The 24,762-nt window shown below is 44.1% G+C and overlaps 1 protein-coding gene across 1 annotated transcript in view; it reads left to right on the top strand.

Annotated features, from left to right (window-relative positions):
* Window positions 1–24,762, top strand: part of STK26 (serine/threonine kinase 26) — an 88,761-nt gene that overhangs the window by 23,205 nt on the left and 40,794 nt on the right. The window contains exon 2 of the mRNA XM_069943216.1: window positions 18,894–19,124. Within this exon, the coding sequence (XP_069799317.1) occupies window positions 18,894–19,124 (231 nt within the window). The remainder of the gene's footprint in view (window positions 1–18,893; window positions 19,125–24,762) is intronic.

The raw sequence follows: 24,762 nt of genomic DNA, 5'->3' as shown, positions 1-24,762 counted from the left end.
CTATTTACCTACGGATTTCCGGGCTTTACTTATTGCAGGGGGGTCGGTATAGTGGCATTTTCTGATTCCCCATATGCTAATTATTGGGTTCAGAGCCTTTGGGGCATTCCCCAGGCTCCTGGGGCACCCGCTCGGCCTCCCTAGCCTGCCCCCTCTCGGCCCGCCCACTATGCATATTCATATATGCATAGCCAGGCCGCTTGTTACAGGCTGCTTCATGCACATGCGCCGTTACAAGCGGCCTGGCTATGCATATATGAATATGCATAGTGGGTGGGGCAGGCTAGGCGGGACGAGCGGGTGCTCCAGAAGCATGGAGAACGCCCCAAATGCTCTGAACCCGATAATTAGCATATTGGGAAATATCAGAAAACGCCACTATACCGACCCCCCAGCAATATGAAGTACAGCCCGGGAATCCTGAGGTAACTAGCGTCTGGCTCATATCCACTGGTTTACTGGCCCGAACCTGCTGATAGTGCCACTTTAATAAAGAGGTTCTCCGGTGATCTCCATTAACTGTAATTCCCCATCTATGTGGTGGTAGCAGTTCTGGATGTCCTCGTAAATGTTGCTGCTCTCGGAGGCTTTTAGGGATTGGAACAGAGGTGTCAAACTAGCAGTCCTCCAGCTGTTGCCAAACTACAATTCCCATTGTGCCTGAACAGCCAAAGCTTTACTCCTCCAAGCATGATGGGAATTGTAGTTTTGCAACAGCTGGAGGGCCGAAGGTTCCACATCCCTGAAATATAAGGTTGCAGTCACTACTATCTCTAGTCTAAAATACACTTCCAGTTCTGGAGTTGGGCCAGTCCTCCGACAAGACATGCCTGTGGACTGTGGCAATATAGAAGGCTTGCTCATACATGCCATGTGAGAAAAGAGGAAGAAAAACCTGCATCAAGAAAACGTCTATATAGATGCAAGCATTACCATATAAGAAAAAGGGCTGTATAGAAGGTGGACACAGAAAATCAATCATGTTTATTCTCCCTCTCCAAAAAAGGGAAAAAATGTGAGGGTTATTATCCCAAGATTAAACCTGTCACTTATGCACATTATCATTATTATGGTGGTTCCTGTGTACCCTAACATGGCAATAATAAAGCCTGTATACAGTCCCCTGCTATGTGCGTATTGCAGCTGACAGCAGGTAATAGTGCTGCATTGTAATGGGGGTGGGGGGTGCACACCGCTCCACCGCTGGCCTGACCTGTGCTATTTGTAGACAGCAAATCTGTTTCCTTTTATGGCTCCATTCACATTCTTTAGGGAACTGTCATGGCAAGGCCAAGCCTCGTATCTCCCCGCTTGGTAACACAGTAAATGTAACTCAATATCAGACTCTGTTAATAAGTAAATGGAAAACCACTTTAAGAGAACGCCTTATCTCGATTCTGCAGCAAAGGTGTATGCTTCGTAGAGCCCCAGTCTTGCTCTGTCCTGGTTATTTCCACTATTGCTGCTTGCTGTCTGCAAACCAGAGAGATCCTATGACAGCCAGTGTGTGTGATCCAGAGCGATGTCCAAGGAAGGACTCCAGAGACCAGACGTCTTCAGTAGTTTTCTGGCCTGTTAACTAAGTTTGTTCCTGCTAGGTTTTGCATGTGGAGGAACTTTTTTTTTTCTTTTTTTTTTTTTTTTAGCAAATTGAGGTGGTATTGACGTGATGTGAACTGATCAGCACATATATAAACCAGTGGTTTGTCGGATGGATGTGTGATGTTTTATTCCTGTACAGATGCTCTACTCCTGTGTTATGTCTGGTAACACACAGCCCATCACCCAGGATGAGACCTATAGCACAGATTGTGAATAGAATGACACCACAATGACCACCCTACATAGAAACACTTTATTAAAGGTGTAATCTGGCACAAACAAAAAAATTACAATGGGGCGGACATGAAGAAGAATGTATAATTGTTCCCCTCGCAGAGCTGCATCCCGTCTCCTGGACCCCCAACATGCATACTCCTGCTCTTCCTCCTGCAACGTCCCAGTGCGGCTGATGGATACCCTGCTCAGCCATTCAGTAAGTGGGGCATGACCCTTCTGCAGTCACAGATTGGCTGAGCAAGTTCTTTCCTCTGAGTTGTGACGTACCAGGAAGCCAGAAGAAAATTATATCCAGCAGGAGTCCAGGAGTCTGACTCTGTGCTGTGGGGTCATGGGATTGGATAAGTGTACATCCTTTATTATGTTCCTCTGCCTAGAGTACCCCTTTAATGCTCCTGGATGGCGACAGATTACAGGTCCTGAGTGACATTGGTGGGTGGTCTGGTTTGGTATAAGACATTATAAGACTGGTTTCCTTTCCTTATTCACTATTCAGAGTTGGCTATGTACTGTATGCAGGTTTCATTGAAATTAATATAAAAACAATCAGCAAAAGCAACAATTTCATATGTATCTGAATTGCTATGAACTATTTCACACAAGGCATCTCTGGTTTATTTGTACTCACTAAGGGTATGTTCACACTACAGAACACACGTGGAAATTTCAAGCAAAGGCCACGCCGCTAACTCCGCTTGAAGCTCAAAATATCATTGAGTCAATAAGACAGGCGGAACTTCAAGCGGAGTATGCCCGTGTTCCGTAGTGGGAACATGTCCTATTGGAGTATTCCCATCTTGGCTTGTTCATAGGATTGGGGATGACAAGCGGACTGCTGGGGGGTCCAGAGACCTTTGTCTCCTATAAATAAAATGCGGCATACACTCCATTTACTTCCTATGCGGCCACCAAATGGTTCAGAATTTAATGTTCAAAAGTGTTTGGTGGCTCCATAGAGAATGGATGGAATATCTTAAACTGGTATTCCCATCCGTAGTGTTGTAATGCCTTTAGTCATTGGAGGAAAAAAAGTTTGTTAAATAAGGTTGTGCGGGTCAACAAGCAGCAGAATAGAATGAGAAGTTTTTTTTGTTCCCTTCTCCCCCCCCCCCCCCGACATGACTCACAATGAACATGGCCTTGTTGAGACTTGTATTGTAGACGGCTGATCTGTCTCACTCAGTCTGGTGTCCTTACTCCCCCACCTCACCTGCACAGACACGTCCTCAGCTGCTAGTGTGAACGGACATGCTGCTAACATCCTTTATTTACATCAAAGTGTGTTTCAGCTGAGAAAGGAGTCTGGGTGTGAGAAGAGCAGCTTTATTGTGATCTTTTGTGTCTGGCCTGTAACATATATGCCCCCGCTGACTTTTCTCCTTGTAGTAGCACTGAATGGCCTTTGTGCTGAAATGTCTTTTCTTTTAATATGTTTTGGGGCCTTTAGGTTCTGTTCACATCTAAAACTGGCTATCCACATTACACAACTATTGTGCGAGGAGGGCCGCGCCACAAGTGTTCCTGTGAATCCTCATTCTGCCAATAATTGTGACAGGTTAAAGAACTTTCTTTTGCTGGTTTCCCAAAATCTTTAGGCATTGTTTACTCTCCCAGGTATCCACCTTCTATACACTGACCCTTGTGAGATGATGCGTGTTAAAGTAACTTTCTTAAGGGTGTGTTCACATGTACGGGATCTGCAGCAGATCCGATGGCCCAGAATGGATTTGCTCTGAATCTGTGCCATCAAATCTGCTGCAGATCCTGTACGTGTGAACGCACCCTAACTGTAGCTAGCAAAGACCTGTATATTAAATATAGACTTCTTGAAGAAAAGGAGTACTGAAAGGGGTTGTCCAGTGGGAAAAAATGTTTCTTTCAAATCAAACTTGTGTCAGTGTTATACAGAAGTGATTTACTTCTATTCTAAAAATCTAAAGTCTTCCAGTGCTTATCAGCTGCTGTATGTCCTGTAGGAAGTGATGTATTCTTTCCAGAGCAGCCACCACTGTCCAGAGAAGGAGAGGTGTTTTCTATGGGGATTTGCTACTCCTCTGGACAGTTCCTGACATGGACCGAGATGGCAGCAGAGAGCATGGTGTCAGACTGGAAAGAATACACCCACTTCATACATGACATACAGCAGCTGATGAGTACTGGATTTTTTAAATAGAAGTGATTTACAAATCTAAATAATTTTTACACCACTTGAAAGAAAACAAAATCACTAGACTTCCCCTTACGATTTTAGAGCGCTAACTGGGTAGGGACATACAGTAGTGGGCGCTGTGAATAGGTTTTGAGTGGTATTACAGCTTGGCTCCATTTCTTTGGAACTAAGTCGCAATACCACTCACAAACTGCGGACAAGGGTGTGCTGTTTCTGGAAGGAAGCAGCATTGTTTGTGTTCCTCTTTAGCAGCACCATTTTTCAGTACTTTGTGGGGGAAAGCTGTGATCAGTGTATGGTGCCCCCCCCCCCCCCCCCCTGTAGTTATATGATATGCACACAGCCAGGTTTATGATGCCTTAGATTGTACAGGTGAGGTGCATGTGTGGCGATACTTTGCATACTACTCTATTGAACAATAATAAAGCATGACAATGACTACTTCAACAAGGATTGATCTTTCACAATAGACTTATTGATCGTAATGTGCCGCTACTACCAGGTTAGATTCTCATCAGATATGGTCATATGGGACATGCTGCATGGAAGCATTTTTCATGGCTCTTGACGTATATTTAGGTTACTATGAGCCCCTTGTTCTGTAGCCTATCAGTTGGCGCAATAATAACTTGTATATCAGGCTGCAGGAGTGCTAACACCCCCGGCTGGCTTGCTCCCTGTGTTCCCCTCCTAGTTTTTTTTTTTTTTTTTTTGGTTTTTTTTTGTTTTTTTTTTTTTTGGTTTTTTGCAGAAATCAATAGTACAGGTGATTTTAAGAAACTTTGTAATTGGATTTATTAAGCAAATATGCCAATATTTGCATTCAAAAAGACTTCCCCCCCCCCCCCAAGTCCCCCTCCCTTCTATCCTTTCTGTCATCCATTTCTCATTATTAGGAAATCTCGACTCTTTTACATCAGTCGAGCCCTGTGTAACCTATGAAAAGGGGGAAGATTAGTCGCCAGCAGAGAACAAAAGATTACACAGTGGGAGCTGTATGGAAGCCGGTATAGAGAGGTCAGTGCTGACTTCAGAGGAGATAGCCTCCCTCCCCTCTCCACAAGAGAACAATAAAGAAAGGGGGAGAGCTTCAAACTGCTGTTTCATGATGAAAATGCATTTTTCGGCTAATAAGGCCAATTACAAAGTTTCTTAATCGCATGTACTATTGATTTCTGCAAAAAATATTTAAACGACAGTGACACTTTAAAGGGGTTGTCCGGCGATGATAAAATATTCACAGAATAACACACATTACAAAGTTATACAACTTTGTAATGTATGTTATGTCTGTGAATGGCCCCCTTCCCCGTGTTTCCCCCCACCCACGCTAGACTCGGAAGTGTGGTGCATTATACTAACCGCATCTCGTGTCGTCCACGGTCTCCGATCCTCAGCAGTGACGTCTTCTTCGGGAGGCCGGCGGATCTTCCCGAGTGCCGGCCACCCTCTGCAGCGTCATCCGAAGCTCAGCCGCGATTGGCTGAGCATAACTGTGCTCAGCCAATCACGGCCACGTCATCAGCTGCTCAGCCGCGATTGGCTGAGCACAGTTATGCTCAGCCAATCGCGGCTGAGCTTCGGATGACGCTGCAGAGGGTGGCCGGCACTCGGGAAGATCCGCCGGCCTCCCGAAGAAGACGTCACTGCTGAGGATCGGAGACCGTGGACGACACGTGACAGGTATGTATAGCGCACCACACTTCCGGGTACACGGGTGGGGGTGGTGGGACACGGGGAAGGGGGCCATTCACAGACATAACATACATTACAAAGTTGTATAACTTTGTAATGTGTGTTATTCTGTGAATAATTTTTTATCGCCGGACAACCCCTTTAAGGCCAAAAATAACACAAATCAATGCGTGAAAGTTGAGCCCTGGGTGTCTTTCGGAGTAGTCCTTCCCTTTATTGTGCTACTTCTGTTGTCACTAGGAAGTCTCTGCTGCGGCCGTGATTAGAGGACGAGTGACACAATAGAGGAGAATGCCGTCTATCCAGTTGTATTGTACTAATCCTTGTTACCCTTTGACATGACAGCCACACCTGTGTTCAGGATACTTTAGTGGAAAGCTTGCTGCAAGTGATATGTAAGGACTGTGTTACTGATCACCATTATTATAGTTCTGCTAATACAAAAGGGCCTTGCACAATGGCAACTTATTAGCTATATGCCTAGACTAAAGATATGGTAATTGCTGAAGCTGTAAGGTATAACTCTGTTGGATATTGTCCTATTGGAAACAGCGGGGAGAGAGATTATCAATACAAAGGCTTAAAGGGATATGAGGCAGCTATTGGTCAAACAGGTAGCTTAATGACCCATAAACCACCTTCAATAATTGATGGCCGAACGATTGTCTAGTCATCAGTTATGTTACCTGTGCCCCATACACCATAGACTGACAGCTGAATTCCTTCGCCTGACATAAGTCAAAGGTGTATGGCCACCAATAGATCATCCTATGAACAAGCAATCACTCACTGATCACTGGATTGGCCGGTCCTAAAAATCCTGTATGCTTGACTGCACATCATCCTACGTAATCTGAGAATGTGCAACCATCTGATAGTGAAGGGCTTCTTCCAGCAATCCAGCACTTTAAAAAATGCATTAACTTAGCTGGAAGTTGAAAGCAGTTTCACCCAGGTTCGCAATAGCGACGACTAAACGATCGCAAGAACGATCATAAATAACGATCATCGTTTCGTGTACTTGGGCGAACGATTTCGGGTCATTTGCCTTAGCATTCGTTTAAGATCGTTTATCGTTAATAGTTAGTCGTCGGAAAATTGCTTGGTGTAATAGTACCCTAAAGGTGCGTTCACACGTACAGGATCTGCAGCAGATTTGATGGTGCAGATTTGAATCTGCAACAGATCCACAGCAGATTTGATGGCCCAGAGTTGCTTTGCCTTGAATCTGCAACTTCAAATCTGCGCTATCAAATCTGCTGCAGATCCTGTACGTGTGAACGCACCCTGAGGGTATAAACACACACACCGTATACGCAGCGTATTTACTGCTGCGATACGCAGCAAATACGCAACAAATATGCAGCAGATAAGATCTAAATAACTGAACACAGCATCAAATCTGGACCATCAAATCTGCTGCGTATCTGCTGCGTATGTGGTGTGTGTGTTTGTACCCTTAGGGTGCGTTCACACCTACAGGATCCGCAGCAGATTTGATGGTGCAGATTTGATGCTGTGTTCAGTTTTTTAAATGAAATTTGCTGCGGATCTGCCGCAGATCTGCTGCGGATCCGCAGCAGAATATCAGCTGCGGATCCGGTAAGTGTGAACGTACCCTTAGGGTGCGTTCACACGTACAGGATCTGCAGCAGATTTGATGGCGCAGATTAGAAGCTGGGCCATCAAATCTGCTGCATATTCAAATCTGCGCCATCAATTCTGCTGCAGATCCTGTACGTGTGAACGCACCCTAAAGGGGTATTCTTGGCACTATTTTTTTGAGTATGATTATAAATAACCTCCAATTGCCAATCCTCGGCCCCACCACCATCACTCCCATGGTCGGGGGCAACACATGGAATTGCACACTTGGCCAATAGGTGGCATCTGTAGAGTATCCCTCTTTGTGGCTGTGATAATACAATTGTTCCTAAAGGTTGCAAAAATGTTTATAATGTAGTGACCTGCTTAGTATTCTGACCTGGCCACAGCTGTTGTAATGGGAGCACAGTGTTGTGTTTCACTATTATGGGAACAGTATTTTTGTGAAGGTGCTTCCACCATGAGTGGCAAATTGTGGCGGTCAGACAGTTGTTCGGCCAGCGCCAGACTAATAGTTCATAATACTAATCCTATTAAATTATACAATACTTCAGGAGACGCACCCTCAGCAAGGTGAGGCCGCCTGATCTGTTTTGGTATGTACCATCTTTACTGTTACAGGGCAAGACACTGACATACATAGCTGTGCGTACAGTCACTCTTGGCTTAGGCACTATGGTGACAAATATTGCACAACTAAAAGCGCTTAGCATAGCAAACCAGCTGACTGTCTACTGATGACTAAAAAACAAATAAGTATTGAAGAGGGTTGTCGGATCCGTCAGCTAAATATAAGCAAGTAACAGTACAGGCCCATACTCCTCCTAGTTAAAGCGTCACCCCCCAAATATTGCTGTTAAAGGACAACTCCGGCAAAAAAATTTTTTGGCTTATTTAACACACATTACAAAGTTATATAACTTTGTAATGTGGTTAAATACCCGGTCTGGCCCCCTTCCCCCACCCCGGAAGTTAAAGAATGTATACATTACCTATTACGGTCGTCACGGTCCTCTTCTCTGGTGTCGGGTGACGTCAGAGCTGGGGGGCGGTCCGGGTCTTCTTCCTCTTCGGCGTCTTCATTGAGAGTGAATGGGAGAGAAAAGGCTGCTGGTGCACATGCGCACCAGCAGCCTTTTCATTGGCTGGAGCGCATCACATGGCTTCCAGCTTGCTCAGCCCTGATTGGCTGAGCTTGCTGGAAGCCATGTGATGCGCTCCAGCCAATGAAAAGGCTGCCGGTGCGCAAGCGCGCTGGCAGCCTTTTCTCTCTCATGGACCCGGAAGCAAGAGACATCGCTGGACGGCCGAGGCAGGTGACGGTGAGGCGGACGGCGGGCGAATGGAGTGGCGATCGTCACCGGAGGGATGGTGAGTATGGTGTCTGTGTGTGCCTGTGTTTTTTTTTTTTTGGGGGGGGGGGTCCCGCCGGAGTTGTCCTTTAATGTAATAGGAGCAATATAAATACAGTGGACTCTGATAGGAGATTTATCAAACATGGTGTAAAGTGAAACTGGCTCAGTTGCACCTAGCAACCAATCAGATTCCACTTTTAATTTTCCAAAGAGTGAGAGAAATGAAAGGTGGAATCTGATTGGTTGTTTGGGGCAACTGAGCAAGTTTCACTGTACACCATGTTTGATAAATTTCCCCCCTAGTGTATTTCCTCACGACTCTCCTGTGTATATATGCAGGTAGTGAATCGTCAGAACAGCTACCAGTGGTACCCTCAAACTGAGTGTTAACTTTGTCACCTTTGGGTACAGCACGTTATCCCTGGACTGACCTGGGCATTGTACGGCCCGCTAACTAGCTCTGACTTTCCCACGTCTGAGCGTCTTTGCTGATGAATCAATGAGAGAGCTCAGAGTGTCAGCAGCGCTTGGACCATTACGTTTGCACCGTACAGGAGTCATGGAGCCTCAAACATAAGGATATCATGCACTGTTACAGGAGGGGTGTATGTGCGCCAGCCCCTCTGAGACGCCAATCCTGGGTGGGTTTTCCTCAAAAAACATCCCAATATCTTATGTGGGCCCATAGGAAAATAAATTGCCCAGCCCTGCTCTAGCTGTATATACACTGACAGGGAGTGAAGGCGAGCAGGCGCTGGTTTTCTTTAAACCCAGATGGACCTCCTGTGTGTGAATAATGGTATATAATTTCTGAATGGGAAAATCTACATTTTTTTTTTTTTCCTGCAGTTACACGCATGTTATTTCTTATTTGTCATAGTTTTATCCTGTACTATAATTATAACAATAAGAGCCTTCAATTTTCACCCACTCAACAACTTGCATGACTAATCTGTGATTTTCAGCGAAGCCATTGTCTTATCCTGCTACCTTCCATTATAGTAATAAGTACATCTAGCACAGTCTCCTTATACTGAAGGCTATGCTTCATTGCAAGTTCTGCTCACAGGCCATTCAGCCCCTATGTTACACACAATACCTTCTAAAACCCCAGTGGTGTTGTGTCTTGTTGTCTGTGTTTGATCATTGCCTAAAGGGCTCGGTCACACCATTGCAGTCACTGAAACTTTGTTTTACTAGACAGTATAAATATGCATGGAGCTTTAGCATGGCATAGAGCATTTTGTGTTTTAAAAAATATATTCTACTCTGAGAAAGTTACGGACCCTGGCCATTAACGTGGATGGGGATTTACAATTCTAAGAAAGCTTGAGACAAAATTGTGCAGCGAATAGATATATGTAGTCAATGTATTGCAGTAGTGTAGCCTTAGGGCTATGTTCACAAATTATTATTGAGCTTCGTTTAGTGACTGAAACTTCTTGCGGCTATTTGAGGCCTTTTCATTTATTTTCTTTTTTTCCCTTTTAATTTTGACCGTATATGGCCAGAAAAAAAGTTTGAATGTAAACAACTTTGCAGCTAATTTTGCAGCTACAAAGGTAATTTATATATTCTATATGTATGATGTGTGTGTGATCGTATTTTCCGGTGTAAAAGAAGAGTTGGTGTATAAGACGATCCCCAACATTTTCAGTTGAAATATAGAGTCTGGGATATACTTGCCGTAAAAGACTACCCCTCCTCCAACGCACACCAAATAAAAATTAATAAAAAACCTCAAACAGCAGCGAGATCTGAGCGGCAGAGAAAGAGGTACAGTAATACGGGTAGGATACAAGGGCGGGTGAAGGCGTATAAGGTCTCAACACACGGCGGGGATGCAGCCATCTTTGAGCTCCCCCACCGTATTAGGCAACCGCAGACTCTCCAATCTGGTTCTGAAGTTTTTAGCACCCGCCTTATAAGACGACCCCGGACTTTTTAAGAAGATTTTCCTCTGTTAAAAAGTAGCCTTATAAGCAGGAAAATAGTGTGTGTATATACATACAGGGGGAGATTTATCAAACATGGTGTAAAGTGATACTGGCTCAGTTGCCCCTAGCAACCAATCAGATTCCACCTTTCATTCCTCACAGACTCTTTGGAAAAAGAAAGGTGGAATCTGATTGGTTGCTAGGGGCACCTGAGACAGTTTCACTTTACACCATGATTGATAAATCTTCCAAACAGTGTGTCTGTGTAAAAGAACCCCCCATAAACTGAGTAAATAGTCATCGTGTAGTCTTTGTGGCAGACCCGTGTACCTTGTGAGCATAAACCAGATAGACTAGTGCTCATGTAAGGAGCCTATTACATTGCTCGGTTTCCATGCGGGTATGGTCACATATTGGAAGAGTGAACCTTGAGAACGATTGGGTACATTCGAACCCGAACACTCTGCATTTGGTTACTGGTGCCTGAAGAACCCAAGCGTTCTCCAGGTTCGCTTATCTCTATCACACGTACAATTGTTGGTTCGTTTCTGGGGGATGAACAGATGTAAAAAAAAATATTGCCAGCAAACAAGCAACTTGCCCGTTAGGCCGGTCAGACCTATCGCACAGGGTGATTAAAATGTCACTTGCAATAACATTTGACTTGTCATCAGACTTGTGAAAAGTTATTGATGGCAGTGAGTCTCAGCAGCGATCCAGAGATACAGCTGTGGAGAGAGGATGTGACTCATTGGTATCATAGGCTATAATGAAGGGAAAGAGTTGGATTCGATTGACAGCCGGACAGAAAAATGCATGCTACCACGCTCTCCCCACTCGAAGGGGGCCTTTGCAGACCCACTGCCATCAATAACTTTTAACATGTCTGATGACAGTAATGCTTTCAGTTGTTAGGATTGCTAAAAGCTATTAAAGAGTCACTGTCGTGTTTTTTTTATTTTTTGGGGGGCAGAAATCAATAGTCCAGGCGATTGTAAGAAACTTTGTAATTGGGTTTATTAGCCAAATCTGCCATTATCTGCATTTAAAAAGCCTTTTCCCAGGTCAGCCCCCCCCTCCTCTTTTCCATCCACTGCAAAAAATCAGGAAATTGTGACTTGTTGCATCAGACGTACCCAGTCTGGTCTAGGGAGAGGGGAGGAGGAAGTTACCCTTATCTGCTTTCTGCTGTTTGCTATGTTCACATCTCGTTTTTAGCCGCACGTCGGGCTACACGGCAGAAATCAGTGAAAAAAGGATGCTGCCGACGGACACCTGACGGCCACATTGACTTTAATAAGCAGGACGGAGTCATTATGTGCCAACGTTCTGCTCATTTACCCGACGTACACTGCTTTTGTGCAGGACTCAAAAGCATGGTCGACTACGCTTTTGAGTCCTGCACAAAAGCAGTGTACATCCTGCAAATGAGCAGAACAGTCACATAATGACTCCGTCCTGCTCATTAAAGTCAATGTGGCCGTCGGGCTGCACGGCAGCATCCTTTTTTCACTGATTTCTGCCGTGTAGCCCGACGTGCGGCTAAAAACGAGATTTGAACATACCCTAACAGAGGATTACAGGCACAGAGCTGGGTGACAGCTGTAATCAGAGCTCAGAGAGGTCAGTGCTGACTGTCAGAGGAGATAAAGGGTGAGGTATTTGTAGATTAAGGGTACAAACACACACACCGTATACGCAGCGAATACGCAGCAGATCTGCAGCAGATTTGGTGGTGCAGATTTGATGCTGTGTTCAGTTATTTAGATCTAATCTGCTGCGTATTTGCTGTGTATTTGTTGCGTATTTGCTGCGTATCGCAGCAGTAAATAGGCTGCGTATACTGTGTGTGTGTTTGTACCCTTAGGGTACAAACACACATGGCATATACGCTGCGTATTTACTGCTGCGATACGCAGCAGATTAGATCTAAATAACTGAACACGGTATCAAATCTGCTGCGTGTCTGCTGTGTGTGTTTGTACCCTAACTCTTTGTTGTCCTGTTTTGGCCTTTTATTTAGCTCTCTCCATAGGAGAACAATATAGACGGGGAGAGCTTCAAACTGCTTTTTCATGATAAATGCATTTTTCGGCTAATAAACCCAATTACAAAGTTTCTTAAAATCGCCTGGACTATTGATTTCTGCAAAAAAAAAAAAATTCACAACAGTGACACTTTAAGTTTGTCATTTTCAGAAATGTTGAAATTTCAGAGATGGAAAAAGTTTTGATCAGTCAGGGTCTGGGTGTTGAAACCGCCACAAGTCAGGAGACTTGGGGTACTATTACACGAATCGATTTTTTTGATCAACGATAAACTCAAACGACCGCTATGGCAAACGACCTGAAATTGTTCACCCAATTACACGGAATGATAATCGTCACTTAAGATTGTTCTTGCGTTCAAATCCAAACGATTTACCAATTTTTTGAGCCACAATTGTTCCATGTAATACCACCCTTGCACTGCTGTTTTCTTTGCTCCCTGGCTTGGTGCAATCTAGACCTTGTTGCAGGGGACGGCTCCGTAGACTTACAATGGAGTCCACTGACACATGCAAAATATATCTCATCTTGGCTGTAAGATAGTGGCACCAAGCATGTCTACTTGTGCTTTACAGGTGTATTCTACAACACAAGTGTTAAACTACCATTCCCATCATGCCTGGACAGCCAGAGCTGAAGCTACTGGTTAACTACTGGGCACAGACATGGTAAGCTGACCGTGTATATCTCGCCACGCACCACATCTTTGTGCAGTTCTCTAAGCAGACTGCTGTATCAGCCTACCAGGCAGCCCTGTGCGGACCCTCTGCAGATAGGCACCAGGCCTAGATTTTCAGATGTTGTAGTTTATTATTGGGTGGGACGAAGCTAAGACATCTGCAGTGAACTGATAAGTTGTTTTACTCGCCCAACCCGGGCGGCATTCACATGGCAGTATGTTGGTCATTTTTTTGTACTGAAGTTAGTAGGGGTCATAGCACCTGTGAAAGCACGGCAGGTCTCTGTATTTACATCTGCTTCTACTTGCAGTAACTGTGCCGTTTCTGGCAGCAGTGCAAAGTGATGCAGGATCCCCTGCAAGCAGCCGATCAGAAGGGGAGTTGATCACAGTGTAAAGGCTAGATGGGCCATAGTCACATGACATCTGTTTTTTTTTTTTTTTTTTTTAAGGCTCCGTTCACTCTAATGGGGTCTTTTGGTGGGAATCAGGGTTTTTTGAAAATTCTGATTGTTACAGAGCAGTATTGCAAGCATGAACATATGTACGTTCTGCACATTGTTGCTTTTTTTTTTTTTTTTTTCTGGTTGCTGCTATCCTCATCTGGCCGTGTGTATGAGAGCGTCTGGGGAAGTGGATGTCATGCTCTTATCTAAACAGTGGGGAATCACTATGCAGATCATGCAGGGAGTTACGCGCCTCTATAATAGCGCACAGAAATGTACTTAAACTCTGTCATAAACTCTAACAGTACTCATGCCCTATGCTACAACTGCCATAGGTCTGCTCAAGCTGCACCACAACACCCTTGGCTTTCAACCTCTATAGCCCTGTCTGCCCTTTCATCTTTTCTCAATAGTCTGATAGAAATTTACTGTTTTTTGTTACTTTTGGCTTAACAAACTTGCCGAACTGTTCGCGTTCAGCAACGTTCTCCAAACCCAATCGCTCTGCCATACCACTACTTGCCATATTGTATGCATAAGGCCACATTCACACGTTCTGTATTCCGCACAGAACACTGACGTGGAATGCCTGTAACGGAGTCCCGCAGTTACAGATGCTCATATGATGCTGGGAGCGGGGGAACTGTATGTATGAATATGTGCCGCGTTTTAATGACAGTGCCGGGGTGGGGGGGGGGGACTCCTTTACTAGTATTACGCGTCAGTGTGGAACACATAATGTGTGGACGCTATGGAATTTCCGCAAAGGCTTCTGCTGGGCGGCCTCCACTTGGGAGTTCCACCTGTTACATAGACTCAATGATATTTGCCAGCGGATTTCGCAGTCCTGTCAATGTCAGACAAGTCAATTCTTTGGGCGGAATCCGCAGGCAAATGTAATGTGTATGGAACGGGCAGAACTTCTAGTGGAATCCGCTTGAAGTCTCCTCTGGAATTCCATAGTGTGCACATAGTCTAAAATTGAAACTCCTAGTTAAAGGAAATTCTTGATTGGCCAATTCAAAACTCATCCCCCCCAGTCATATTTGAAGATCATAAAGGGGGTTGATCATTGATATGTAGAGGCTCTTATAGGTGGGGCTCCCTTTCAGAGCGTTACTTTCCTGTGTATGCCACTTTGGCAACCTCTCTCATATTGAACCATTAGCCCCCTCAGTAACCATGAAACGCATAAATTGGGTGGGACTCATCACCGCTATAGGCGCCATGCACTCCACCTTAGGTTTCAGTGCTAACCCTGGTGACACCTGCTGTCATTGTATCATTGAGTCGTATCTTAGGGATGTTTGTCACTGTCATTTGTTTTTCCATGCAGAAATTTGCTTTAAACATCCAGGTGAAACTGGCCACACGCAGCGTGCATTTAGTATATCTTATATAATAGAAACAAAACAGACTGGGTGTAAAATACAGTCCCCTCACCTTGCTGAGGCAGTATTTTAGAAGCTCCATAGTGAGTGAGTTTCTGAGGTGCAGTTTCCATGTGGCCCCCCACCATCAGCATGTTATTCCCTGTCCACATGATAACTTGCTGTGAGGTCAGGCAGCCTCATGAATAAAATGTGATGGCCTTCTTCTTTTGTTTTAAGGTAGTTACATTGGGGATGTTTCCACAACACTTACTGTGTACTATATACATCATTTGTGTTTAGTGTAGGTAAATCCCTGTTCATATCTGTGTTTTGGGCCTCAATGGTAGATTGTCATTGGAAGAAAAGAATAGTCCAGAATGCAGTGCAGTTCCCTCTTCCTGCTACACTGTCATCCACACTCAGAAAGCTCTAAGCAGCAACTTTTGTAGTAAAAGTGAAACTTCAGTAAGGGTAGCTTCACAGGTACCGGATCTGCAGCGGATTTCACGCTCCGAGTTTGCAGCAAAATCTACTGCAGATCCTGGTAGTTTGAAGTTCTATGGGGTTACACATCCACGGTGGAATTTTTATTCCACTGCGGATATGTAAGGCAGCCCCCGGCCTGGAGGGTACATTACCTGCTGCTGTGCACTGATAACAGAGTTTTTAAATTTTTTTGAAGTTGCAAAAAAGTTTATTACTTGAGAACCAGCATGCCACCTGAATGGGTTTTCCACTGAAATTCTTTATTACCTATCCACGGTGTAGGTGACAGATGTATGATTGCTGGGGGACAGACCTCAGGACTCCCAACAGTCCGATCTGTGATCCTTGAGCGTTGATGCTATTGGACAGGTGGATATCACAGAGTGTCATCTTCACTTGTAACAACCTTGTGGTGTATTTACACAGACAGATTTTCTGACAGAAACCAAACCAAACCCTGAAACCAAAGCCAGGAACAGACTATAAACAGAGAACAGGTCATAAAGGAAAGACTGAGATTACTCCTCTTTTCTAATCCATTCTTGGCTTTGGCTTCAAAGATCTGTCAGATAAATCTGTCTGTGTAAATACACTATAGGTTAGAGCAGTAATGGGGGGATATACTGGTTGTCAGGTGTCATCCATTACTGGAAAATCTAACAAGCCATTGAGTCAGTGATGTATTTATATAGCAGAGATTAAGCTGCTGACTGGGACCTTTCCATGGCGGTAATTTATTAAACATATGTGTCCCTTTTTTGACATTTCACTAAACATCTTTCGTAGCCTTTTAAAGGCGGTCATTAGCTGCTGAATGTGTTTCCATCCCAGCGACTTTACTTCTGACCTCTCTTGACCTACTGAAGCTTTTCTAGTATAAAACCATTTTGTTTCTGCGCCTGACGGTGGGGGCCGCTGCTCAGTATGTGCAGGCGCTTTTGTAGCAATCTCCATGGCGTTCGTTCACTGCCCTCCGAACACTTGTCCACATTTTTCTGTCTAGATGCAGCATTTTTTCCCCTTCCTATTCTTGTATTTGATAGTTATTATAAAGAGAAGGGAAACCCTGAATCACAGCCCCCCCCTTCCAAGTGCAGTCACTTTTAGGTAATGAGTTGCTAAGGATTATGGGATTTGTCTATTTGCGTATATGGAATGCAGGCTTTTTTAGCGTTCAGCAGGGCAGACATAAATGCTTAATATTTAACTTGCCAAGTCATCAGATTTTACTGGGCTCTTTTAATGGAATTAAACCTAATTCCTGCATTTTTATCAGTGTGTCTGAGCTCCTTGTCATAGACGTCCACGCTCAGCCTACTTATTGTTCTATTCTGTAGTCTCTGGTTACAAGAAAAAGTCAAACTGAAAGGGTTAAAGGTGTTGGTTTTTGTGTAGTGCTAGTTTAGGTAGAGGAATTTCTGACACAATAGGGTTGGAAGAATCATTCATCATTTGTCATGTACAACTGTATTTGCGTAGTTTTTGTTTTTCCTCCATAAGATATCCCAAGAAGAGTAAAAGATCATATATCTACTGTATAATAGAGACAGAGAATGAGTCAATCTGTTCCATCAGCAGAACACACTATAAAGGGAAGGTTTACCCTGAAGCAATTGTAGTCTATATAGGTCTTCAACTCAATGCTGATTCATTTCATTTGTCTGGTTGTGGTTGGAGCTTTGTTTCTGCTACAGAATTATAAATTCCCTCTATAAAACTATACAAATGATTGTACGCGGCCACCACTAGGAGGAGCTAACTGCATACGGTTTTAGTATACAGTTCACAATGAAAACTGTATGCAGGGAAACTTCCCCCCCCCCCCCCTCCCCCCCACCTTCTTTTAGGGGTTTTCTTATCTTTAGATGTTTTTCCAATCTACAGGGTAGGGGGTAACAGGCTGATGTGGTAAGGATCCACCAGGTCCCCCAACGATCTTAGAGGTTATGCAGCACTACAAAAACATGGCCACTTTCTTGCAGAGACAGCACCACTCTTGTCTCCAGTTTGAGTGGGGTTTTTCAACTCCATTGAAGTGAATAGAGGTTATTTGCAAGCCACATCTGACCTGGAGACGAGTGGTGCTGTGTCTGGAAGCGGTCTTATAGTGCTGGATAACCCCTTTAAAGGGAACCAATTGTGCTAAAACTGGCCATAAAGCTAAGGAAACGTGCTGGTACATCACCCAGTACGCTTTCCAAACATACCCCAAACATACCTCTGTATATAGAGACCGCAAAGTTAGTTTAACTATCTCCCGCGCTGTATTTAAATTACCAGCTAAGTAGTCACGGTGGGCGTGTGGCTGGTCTATTAGTCATGGTCCTGGACGGGTTTCGGCACTGTAATCACGCCCCTCTGGGCGTGTTGGAAAGCGCCACATGCTGACGTCACCCGGGGGGGGCGGCGTTGCAGATTGCAGACGTCTTTACTATGCTGCGCGTGCGCAGTGCAGCCGGAGAAGACGCTGCTGTACTGCGCCTGCACGGCATAGTACAGCAGTGGCTTCTCCCGCAACAGGGTACGCAGGCTACAGGGGTATGTTTAGGAAGCGTGCTGGGTGATGTACCAGCACGTTTCCTTTAGCTTTAAGGGTGTGTTTACACGTACAAAATCGCAGCAGATTTGATGCTGTGTTGAGTTATTTAAATCAAATCTGCTACGATACATGTGAACGCACCCTTAGGGTGCTTTCACACGTACAGGATCCGCAACAGATCAGCAGCAGATTTGATGCTGTATTCAGTTACTTAGATGAATTCTGCTGCGGATCCAGTACGTGTGAACGTACCCTTAAGAGGAAGTCCTAAGGAAAGGAAAACTGCAGGCAGACGGGGGATTTGGGAAAATAATAAACTCACTCCTTGTGTCTCCATTGTGCCGGTCCCATTCACCTTCAGCTTGAAACTGGTCACATACCCGGCTCTTCCAGATGCAATGCCATGGTCCGGCTGACCGATTGCCAGCTTAGCCAGTCATTGACTGGAGGCAGTGTCCCGCCCCAGTCCCTGTTTGGCTGAGCGGGCCATTACTCAGCCAGGTATGTGTCGTTGCAGCAAGCAGAGCTGCAGGTCACTGGTGGCTGGGAACAGGACACCAGAGTCCCTATTGTTGCTAATGGAGCTATCCACTGTAGCATTTAGCCATGGAATTTGTGTGAATAATATTAAATATATATACATAATTTTTATTATTTTTTTTATTAGAATTCTTTCTATCATCAATCGAAGATGTTTTACTGTTTGTTCTTTCTTCCTCAGAACCACCGGGCTGACCCAGAAGAACTATTTACGAAGCTAGAGCGCATTGGGAAGGGTTCCTTCGGAGAAGTTTTTAAGGGCATTGATAACCGGACTCAACATGTGGTTGCAATAAAAATCATTGACCTGGAAGAAGCAGAGGATGAAATAGAAGATATACAGCAAGAAATAACAGTTCTCAGCCAGTGTGACAGCCCCTATGTGACAAAGTACTATGGATCTTATTTGAAGGTATTTGTTTTGTAGAACCTTTTGTGCAAGAAGTGAGGCAGCGTGATGGGAAGCGCCGCTGCGGTGGTATTTTCTGAATGTAAAGCACAAATGGTACGGTTTATCTTAGATTGTGTAATGGTGTAACACAGCAATCGGTTTCCATCTGGTACCATTTAGCCCATGAGGCCCGCTTTCCCAGGGCTGATAGTGGGGTCTTGGGTTAACTGGTCTCCTGTGCTTTACAAACATCCGAATGCTTTACACACTGTTACATTACCATCTGGTTGTTTTAGCCACTATTGTATCCATTAAAAGGAAATACTGTTCCTGTAAGCCAACAGGCAGTCAAGGGCCCAGAAATTTGTGTCTATTATCGGCTGGGGTTATTCAGTGCTACAAAAACATGGCCACTTTTGTTCCACTTTTGGCTCCAGATTAGGTGGGATCTGAATATCCCCTTTTAAGGGTTTGTTCACACGTACAGGATCCGCAGCAGATTTGATATCAATGTAACCAAATAACTGAACACACCGTCAAATCTGCTGCGGATCCTGTACGTGTGAACTGGCCAAAGAGAACATTATTGATAAACCTGTTACCTGGAATGGCAGTACCAAATTGCGTGGAAAGGACATGCATGCGAATCTAGTCTGATCGATTTCCCCTGGCTTGAAGAGTGTGTCCGTGTCACCAGGGCAGATACTATATTGCGATAGCCGCCTGCAGTTGAAACCACATCCACATATCGTGGCCGATCTGTCACCGATATTGTTGCAGCATTGTGCAGTGATGGTTCACTAAATGCAGAAATGGTTTCACTTGCGTGTGGCTGTCAAAATTTAGCACCTTCCATGGTGATTCGTCCCTCTTCAAGGGAAACTTTCAGGCTGAATTGTAACAAGTGAGAAGTAAAATGTGGGAGAGCAAGGAAAGGTAGTGGAGTCATGCTGGGCAACATAGTGCATTAGTAGGATATACCTTCCTTGCCTCATTGATGATAACCTACAGGGGCTTACTTTGGTGTCTAGACTAGAGGCACTTTGTTCTTTTTGACTTCTCTCTGACCATAGCCACCTAGGTGATATATCTACAGAAACGACGCTTGAGGTGTCTTAGAGTAGAGGGATGCTTAGGAGATGCCGCCACATTACCTGCAACCACTTCTGTTTTGGGGATCATGGGGTCTTTAAGTTTGTACTCCTACCAGTCACCTAGAACATTTATATCTTTGTCATCATAACAAAAAGAATAAGAGTTATATAGCGCCAACAGATTCCGCAGCATGTGTCGTCATTGCTTATTCTCAGTATTCTGTAATTCAGTGAACAATTTTAGTTGTATATTTGTCACTGTTCCCATTACAGAATTCTCCACATGGACAGGGCATTGTAGTTTTTGTGAACAGAGCATGCATGGTGCAGGTTTAATATGGTGATGCATGTTACAGATGCTCTGTTTTTTTTTTTTTTGTATGCATATTTTTATTTTCAAATTTTTTTCCATATAACGTGCAGGCAAATCATACAGTCATCAAAAGCATAGCATATAATATAACATATTGAAATGACAATACTGTTTTTCAGTTTAATGTAACATTGCCTGTGGCAGGAGGAAAATAGTATTCCCCGAGCTTCTCTGGCTTGTTACGTATAATTGGAAATTCTAGTTCATAGCTTTAATTGTTTGCGAGCGTCATTTTCAGGTTCTTTATTGCCGCAGTGAGGGAAGCCTCTTCCTATGAGCATCGCTGACTTACACGGTATTGATCACCTCACCTGAATTTTAACACTACCTAAACCTATTTTTATATGGGAAGTTTTAACAATTGATTTTGGCCATCAGGTCTTTACTCCTCTTCCAACAGGAAGACATTGATTAATACATTTTATATACAATAGTTCCAACAGGGACACACTATCAGCATTGGTCTCTGCCCCACAGAGTTAACTAACCATACCGTAACAAGTCCAACGTAATTAGTTAGCTTTTTAAGAATAACAATTACACCACACAAAGCTAAATTTGAAATGTTAATTTTTATTGAAATTATTAAAAATCTATTTAAAAATTCTTTTTTAGTGCAAAAGGGAATCCAGCAGTAATTGATAACCAGAACACCTCGGTCTAATAAAATCCTATCATATACCACTATACCATGTAAACGTCTAAATCCATACACACCTAACCATGCAGTGTATCCACACAGCCTCGGATGGCTGAAAACAATGTCAGCCTATACCCGCAAGTACTAAGAATGGTCATCATTGTAAACAATTCCATACATAGTGTAAAAATTCATCATATTGATGAATTGATGAATTTTTACACTATGTATGGAATTGTTTACAATGATGTAGATTTATGCACTTTATTCATATTTATTCTCACTTGTTATTAGATATATTTGTTATGACCATGAGTATATACACAGCCTCCTAATAGGGAACAATGATTACCGTCCGTGCACGCGAGTCCGGGGAGAATCTGGCGCAGGCGCTCTTCCGGCTTGGCCTCTTTGAGTCGCTGTGCACATGCCCACCTGCGTTCCTCCGGCGGGCGTGCGTTCCAGTGACGTAGGTCGGGAGGAAGCTGCATGATCCCTGGCCACTCCTCTGACCCGCGTCGTTCCCCGGAAGGAATCCTCATCAGTAATATATATAGTGCGTGAGACAGGAGTTGGATACGCCCCTTGATAAAGCGACCTGTACGCGAAATGTGCGCCGGGGTTACGGATGCCAGACACCACGATGGGTAAGCGGCTCATTTGACCATTCTTAGTACTTGCGGATATAGGCTGACATTGTTTTCAGCCATCCGAGGCTGTGTGGATACACTGCATGGTTAGGTGTGTATTGATTTAGACGTTTACATGGTATAGTGGTATATGATAGGATTTTATTAGACCGAGGTGTTCTGGTTATCAATTACTGCTGGATTCCCTTTTGCACTAAAAAAGAATTTTTAAATTGATTTTTAATAATTTCAATAAAAATTAACATATTTCAAATTTAGCTTTGTGTGGTGTAATTGATTAATACATGCTTGGCTTTGAGCCCAAATATTGTCTCATTCAATACAAAACCTATCAGCAGGTTAAAGCTCCTAAGCTGCCGTTACCCGCGGTAAGAAAATTACCTTCATCCTCTGCGCTATAGGGACATATCAGAAGGCTAGATGAGTCTAACCTGCTAATGGTTTCCCTTTAATATGAATCCTGTTCATCTTCACCTTCTAAGGGTCTCTTTAGGGTAGAATGGCTATAGACCCTACTAATGGTCTCTGTTATGGTGGTCCCCTAAGTTACTTTTTATGTGATTATTTGCAGTTTTGACATATAACAGTGACACTTTAACAAGTGTTTGCTGTACTGTTGAATGCTTATGATTACAACTCATAGGGAAAATTCAGTTACAGTGCCCATTACACTGATTCCGTTCCTGAGCACTGTCAGATACCCACTGAGTGACATGGGATTGGACTGCAGTGCCTGTGCCTTGGGAACCAGTCGGGCACTCTCGCCTGCATTATGTCACTTCAATGCACTTTTGGCTGGAGTCCACCTGGCAGACCAATGAAAAATCCTTGTCTGAGCTCAGAATTGCAGTGTAGTATGGTAGAGCTGAAGATTTCTGTTGCCCTTTCACACCATGTTAACTTTTATATTTTACCTTTCAGGGTGTGTTCACACATGCAAGATCCACAGCAGGTTTGATGGCGCAGTTATCAATGTAACTAAATAACTAAACACTGCATCAAATCTGCACCATCAAATTTTGCTGCGGCTCCTGTATGTGTGAACGCAAAAGGAATCTGTCAGCTGTACTCTGGTACAAGGATTTAAAGAGGAACTCCAGGTAAAGATTAAAAAAAAATGAAACTTCTGCAGAAGCATAAAGCATTACTTGCCTATCTTTTCCATTTTTGAAACTACCAAAAATCCATTTGTTTTGGGGGGGTTTGTCCTGTTTTGTGTTTCTGCACTTCCTGGTTTATCAGTTGTACACAGGTCCCAGAATGCAATGCTTTCCCTCAGCTGTTCATCACAGTCCTCCACCCTGCCTATTCCCCGCCCAAAGCTGTTGCAGAACATCTAGGCTGTGTTCACACATTGCAGTTTCATTGTGTTACTGAATTATTTGCAGCAATTTGTGATTACATTGTGGTCCCACCCACACAGCACACAGTATTCTCTACCTGTAACACCGCACAGCAACCTGTATTCTCTACCTGTAACACCGCACAGCACGCTGTATTCTCTACCTGTAACACCGCACAGCACACTGTATTCTCTACCTGTAACACCGCACAGCACCCTGTATTCTCTACCTGTAACACCGCACAGCACGCTGTATTCTCTACCTGTAACACCGCACAGCACCCTGTATTCTCTACCTGTAACACCGCACAGCACCCTGTATTCTCTACCTGTAACACCGCACAGCACCCTGTATTCTCTACCTGTAACACCGCACAGCACCCTGTATTCTCTACCTGTAAGGCTACGTTCACACAGAGCAAAAGGAGCGGATTACGCAAGGAAATATTTCCGCCTGAAATCAACTGACACTGAATTCCGAGCAGAATATAAGCAGAATGCAAGCAGAATCCCTGCGTATTCTGCTAGGAAAGTGTTCAGCTCGTAATCAGCTCTTGACAAATTCAGCGCGGAATACTCGAGGAATCCGCGCTGAATCCGCATGCATTCAGCGCTGAAATTCAGCGAGTATTTGGTGAGTAAACTAGACTATACCAGAACATATACTAGAATCCTCCTCCCCCCCCTTTTCCCCATTTCCGCGCTGATTCAGCGAGTAATTTCCGCTTGTATTCCGCTTGTATTCCGCGCTGAATCCGCGCTGAAACAGAAAATCAGAGCCCCATTGATTTGTATAGGCTTCCGCTAGCGGAAGAATGAACATGTTCATTCTTCTGGCGGAAAGCGGATTAGTTCAGTGCGGAAATTCCACTGTGTGAACTGCAGAGCAGAATTTCCATTCAACACAATGGAAATTAGCTCTGCACCTATTTTAACGGCTGAAATTTCAGCGCTGATTCAGCGCAGAAATTCAGCTGCTTTTGCTCAGTGGGAACGAGCCCTAACACCGCACAGCACCCTGTATTCTCTACCTGTAACACCGCACAGCACCCTGTATTCTCTACCTGTAACACCGCACAGCACGCTGTATTCTCTACCTGTAACGCTGATATTGGAATAAAGTTAAGAACTTTTTGATTTTTTTTCTTTTCATTTCCATGCACATATTATCATCAAGCATCTGTTATCTTTTGAAGTTGAGCCCCACAATAAGGCTCTGATCCTCTCTGCTGTTTAGCATCATTTACTTGTGTTGCTGCATCATTTTTGTGAATACGCTGCAGTACTGCAATGACACTACAACATGTGTGAACACAGCCTTAATTTCACTGCACAATTAGAGAAATCCGTGCAACACCTGCTTCTGGCCGGTCAGAGAGAGTGAATCACTCAGGGGATTGGGTAATCCAGCCAAGCCTCTGGGGACATCACGCCCTGCCCCCTGTCTGCATCATCAGCCTGTGCTCGGCAAACACACACAATGTGAGACAGAGGCATGGAAGATTTGTCTCCTAAGGGGGGGATAGCAGAAGGAGCAGGAGACACTGTACAGATACGGTA

This window comes from Dendropsophus ebraccatus, chromosome 10 (genome assembly GCF_027789765.1).
Source record: "Dendropsophus ebraccatus isolate aDenEbr1 chromosome 10, aDenEbr1.pat, whole genome shotgun sequence".
Classification (NCBI taxonomy): domain Eukaryota; kingdom Metazoa; phylum Chordata; class Amphibia; order Anura; family Hylidae; genus Dendropsophus; species Dendropsophus ebraccatus.
Note: the sequence above shows the minus strand (reverse complement) of the source record. Positions and strands in the feature narration are given on the sequence as shown.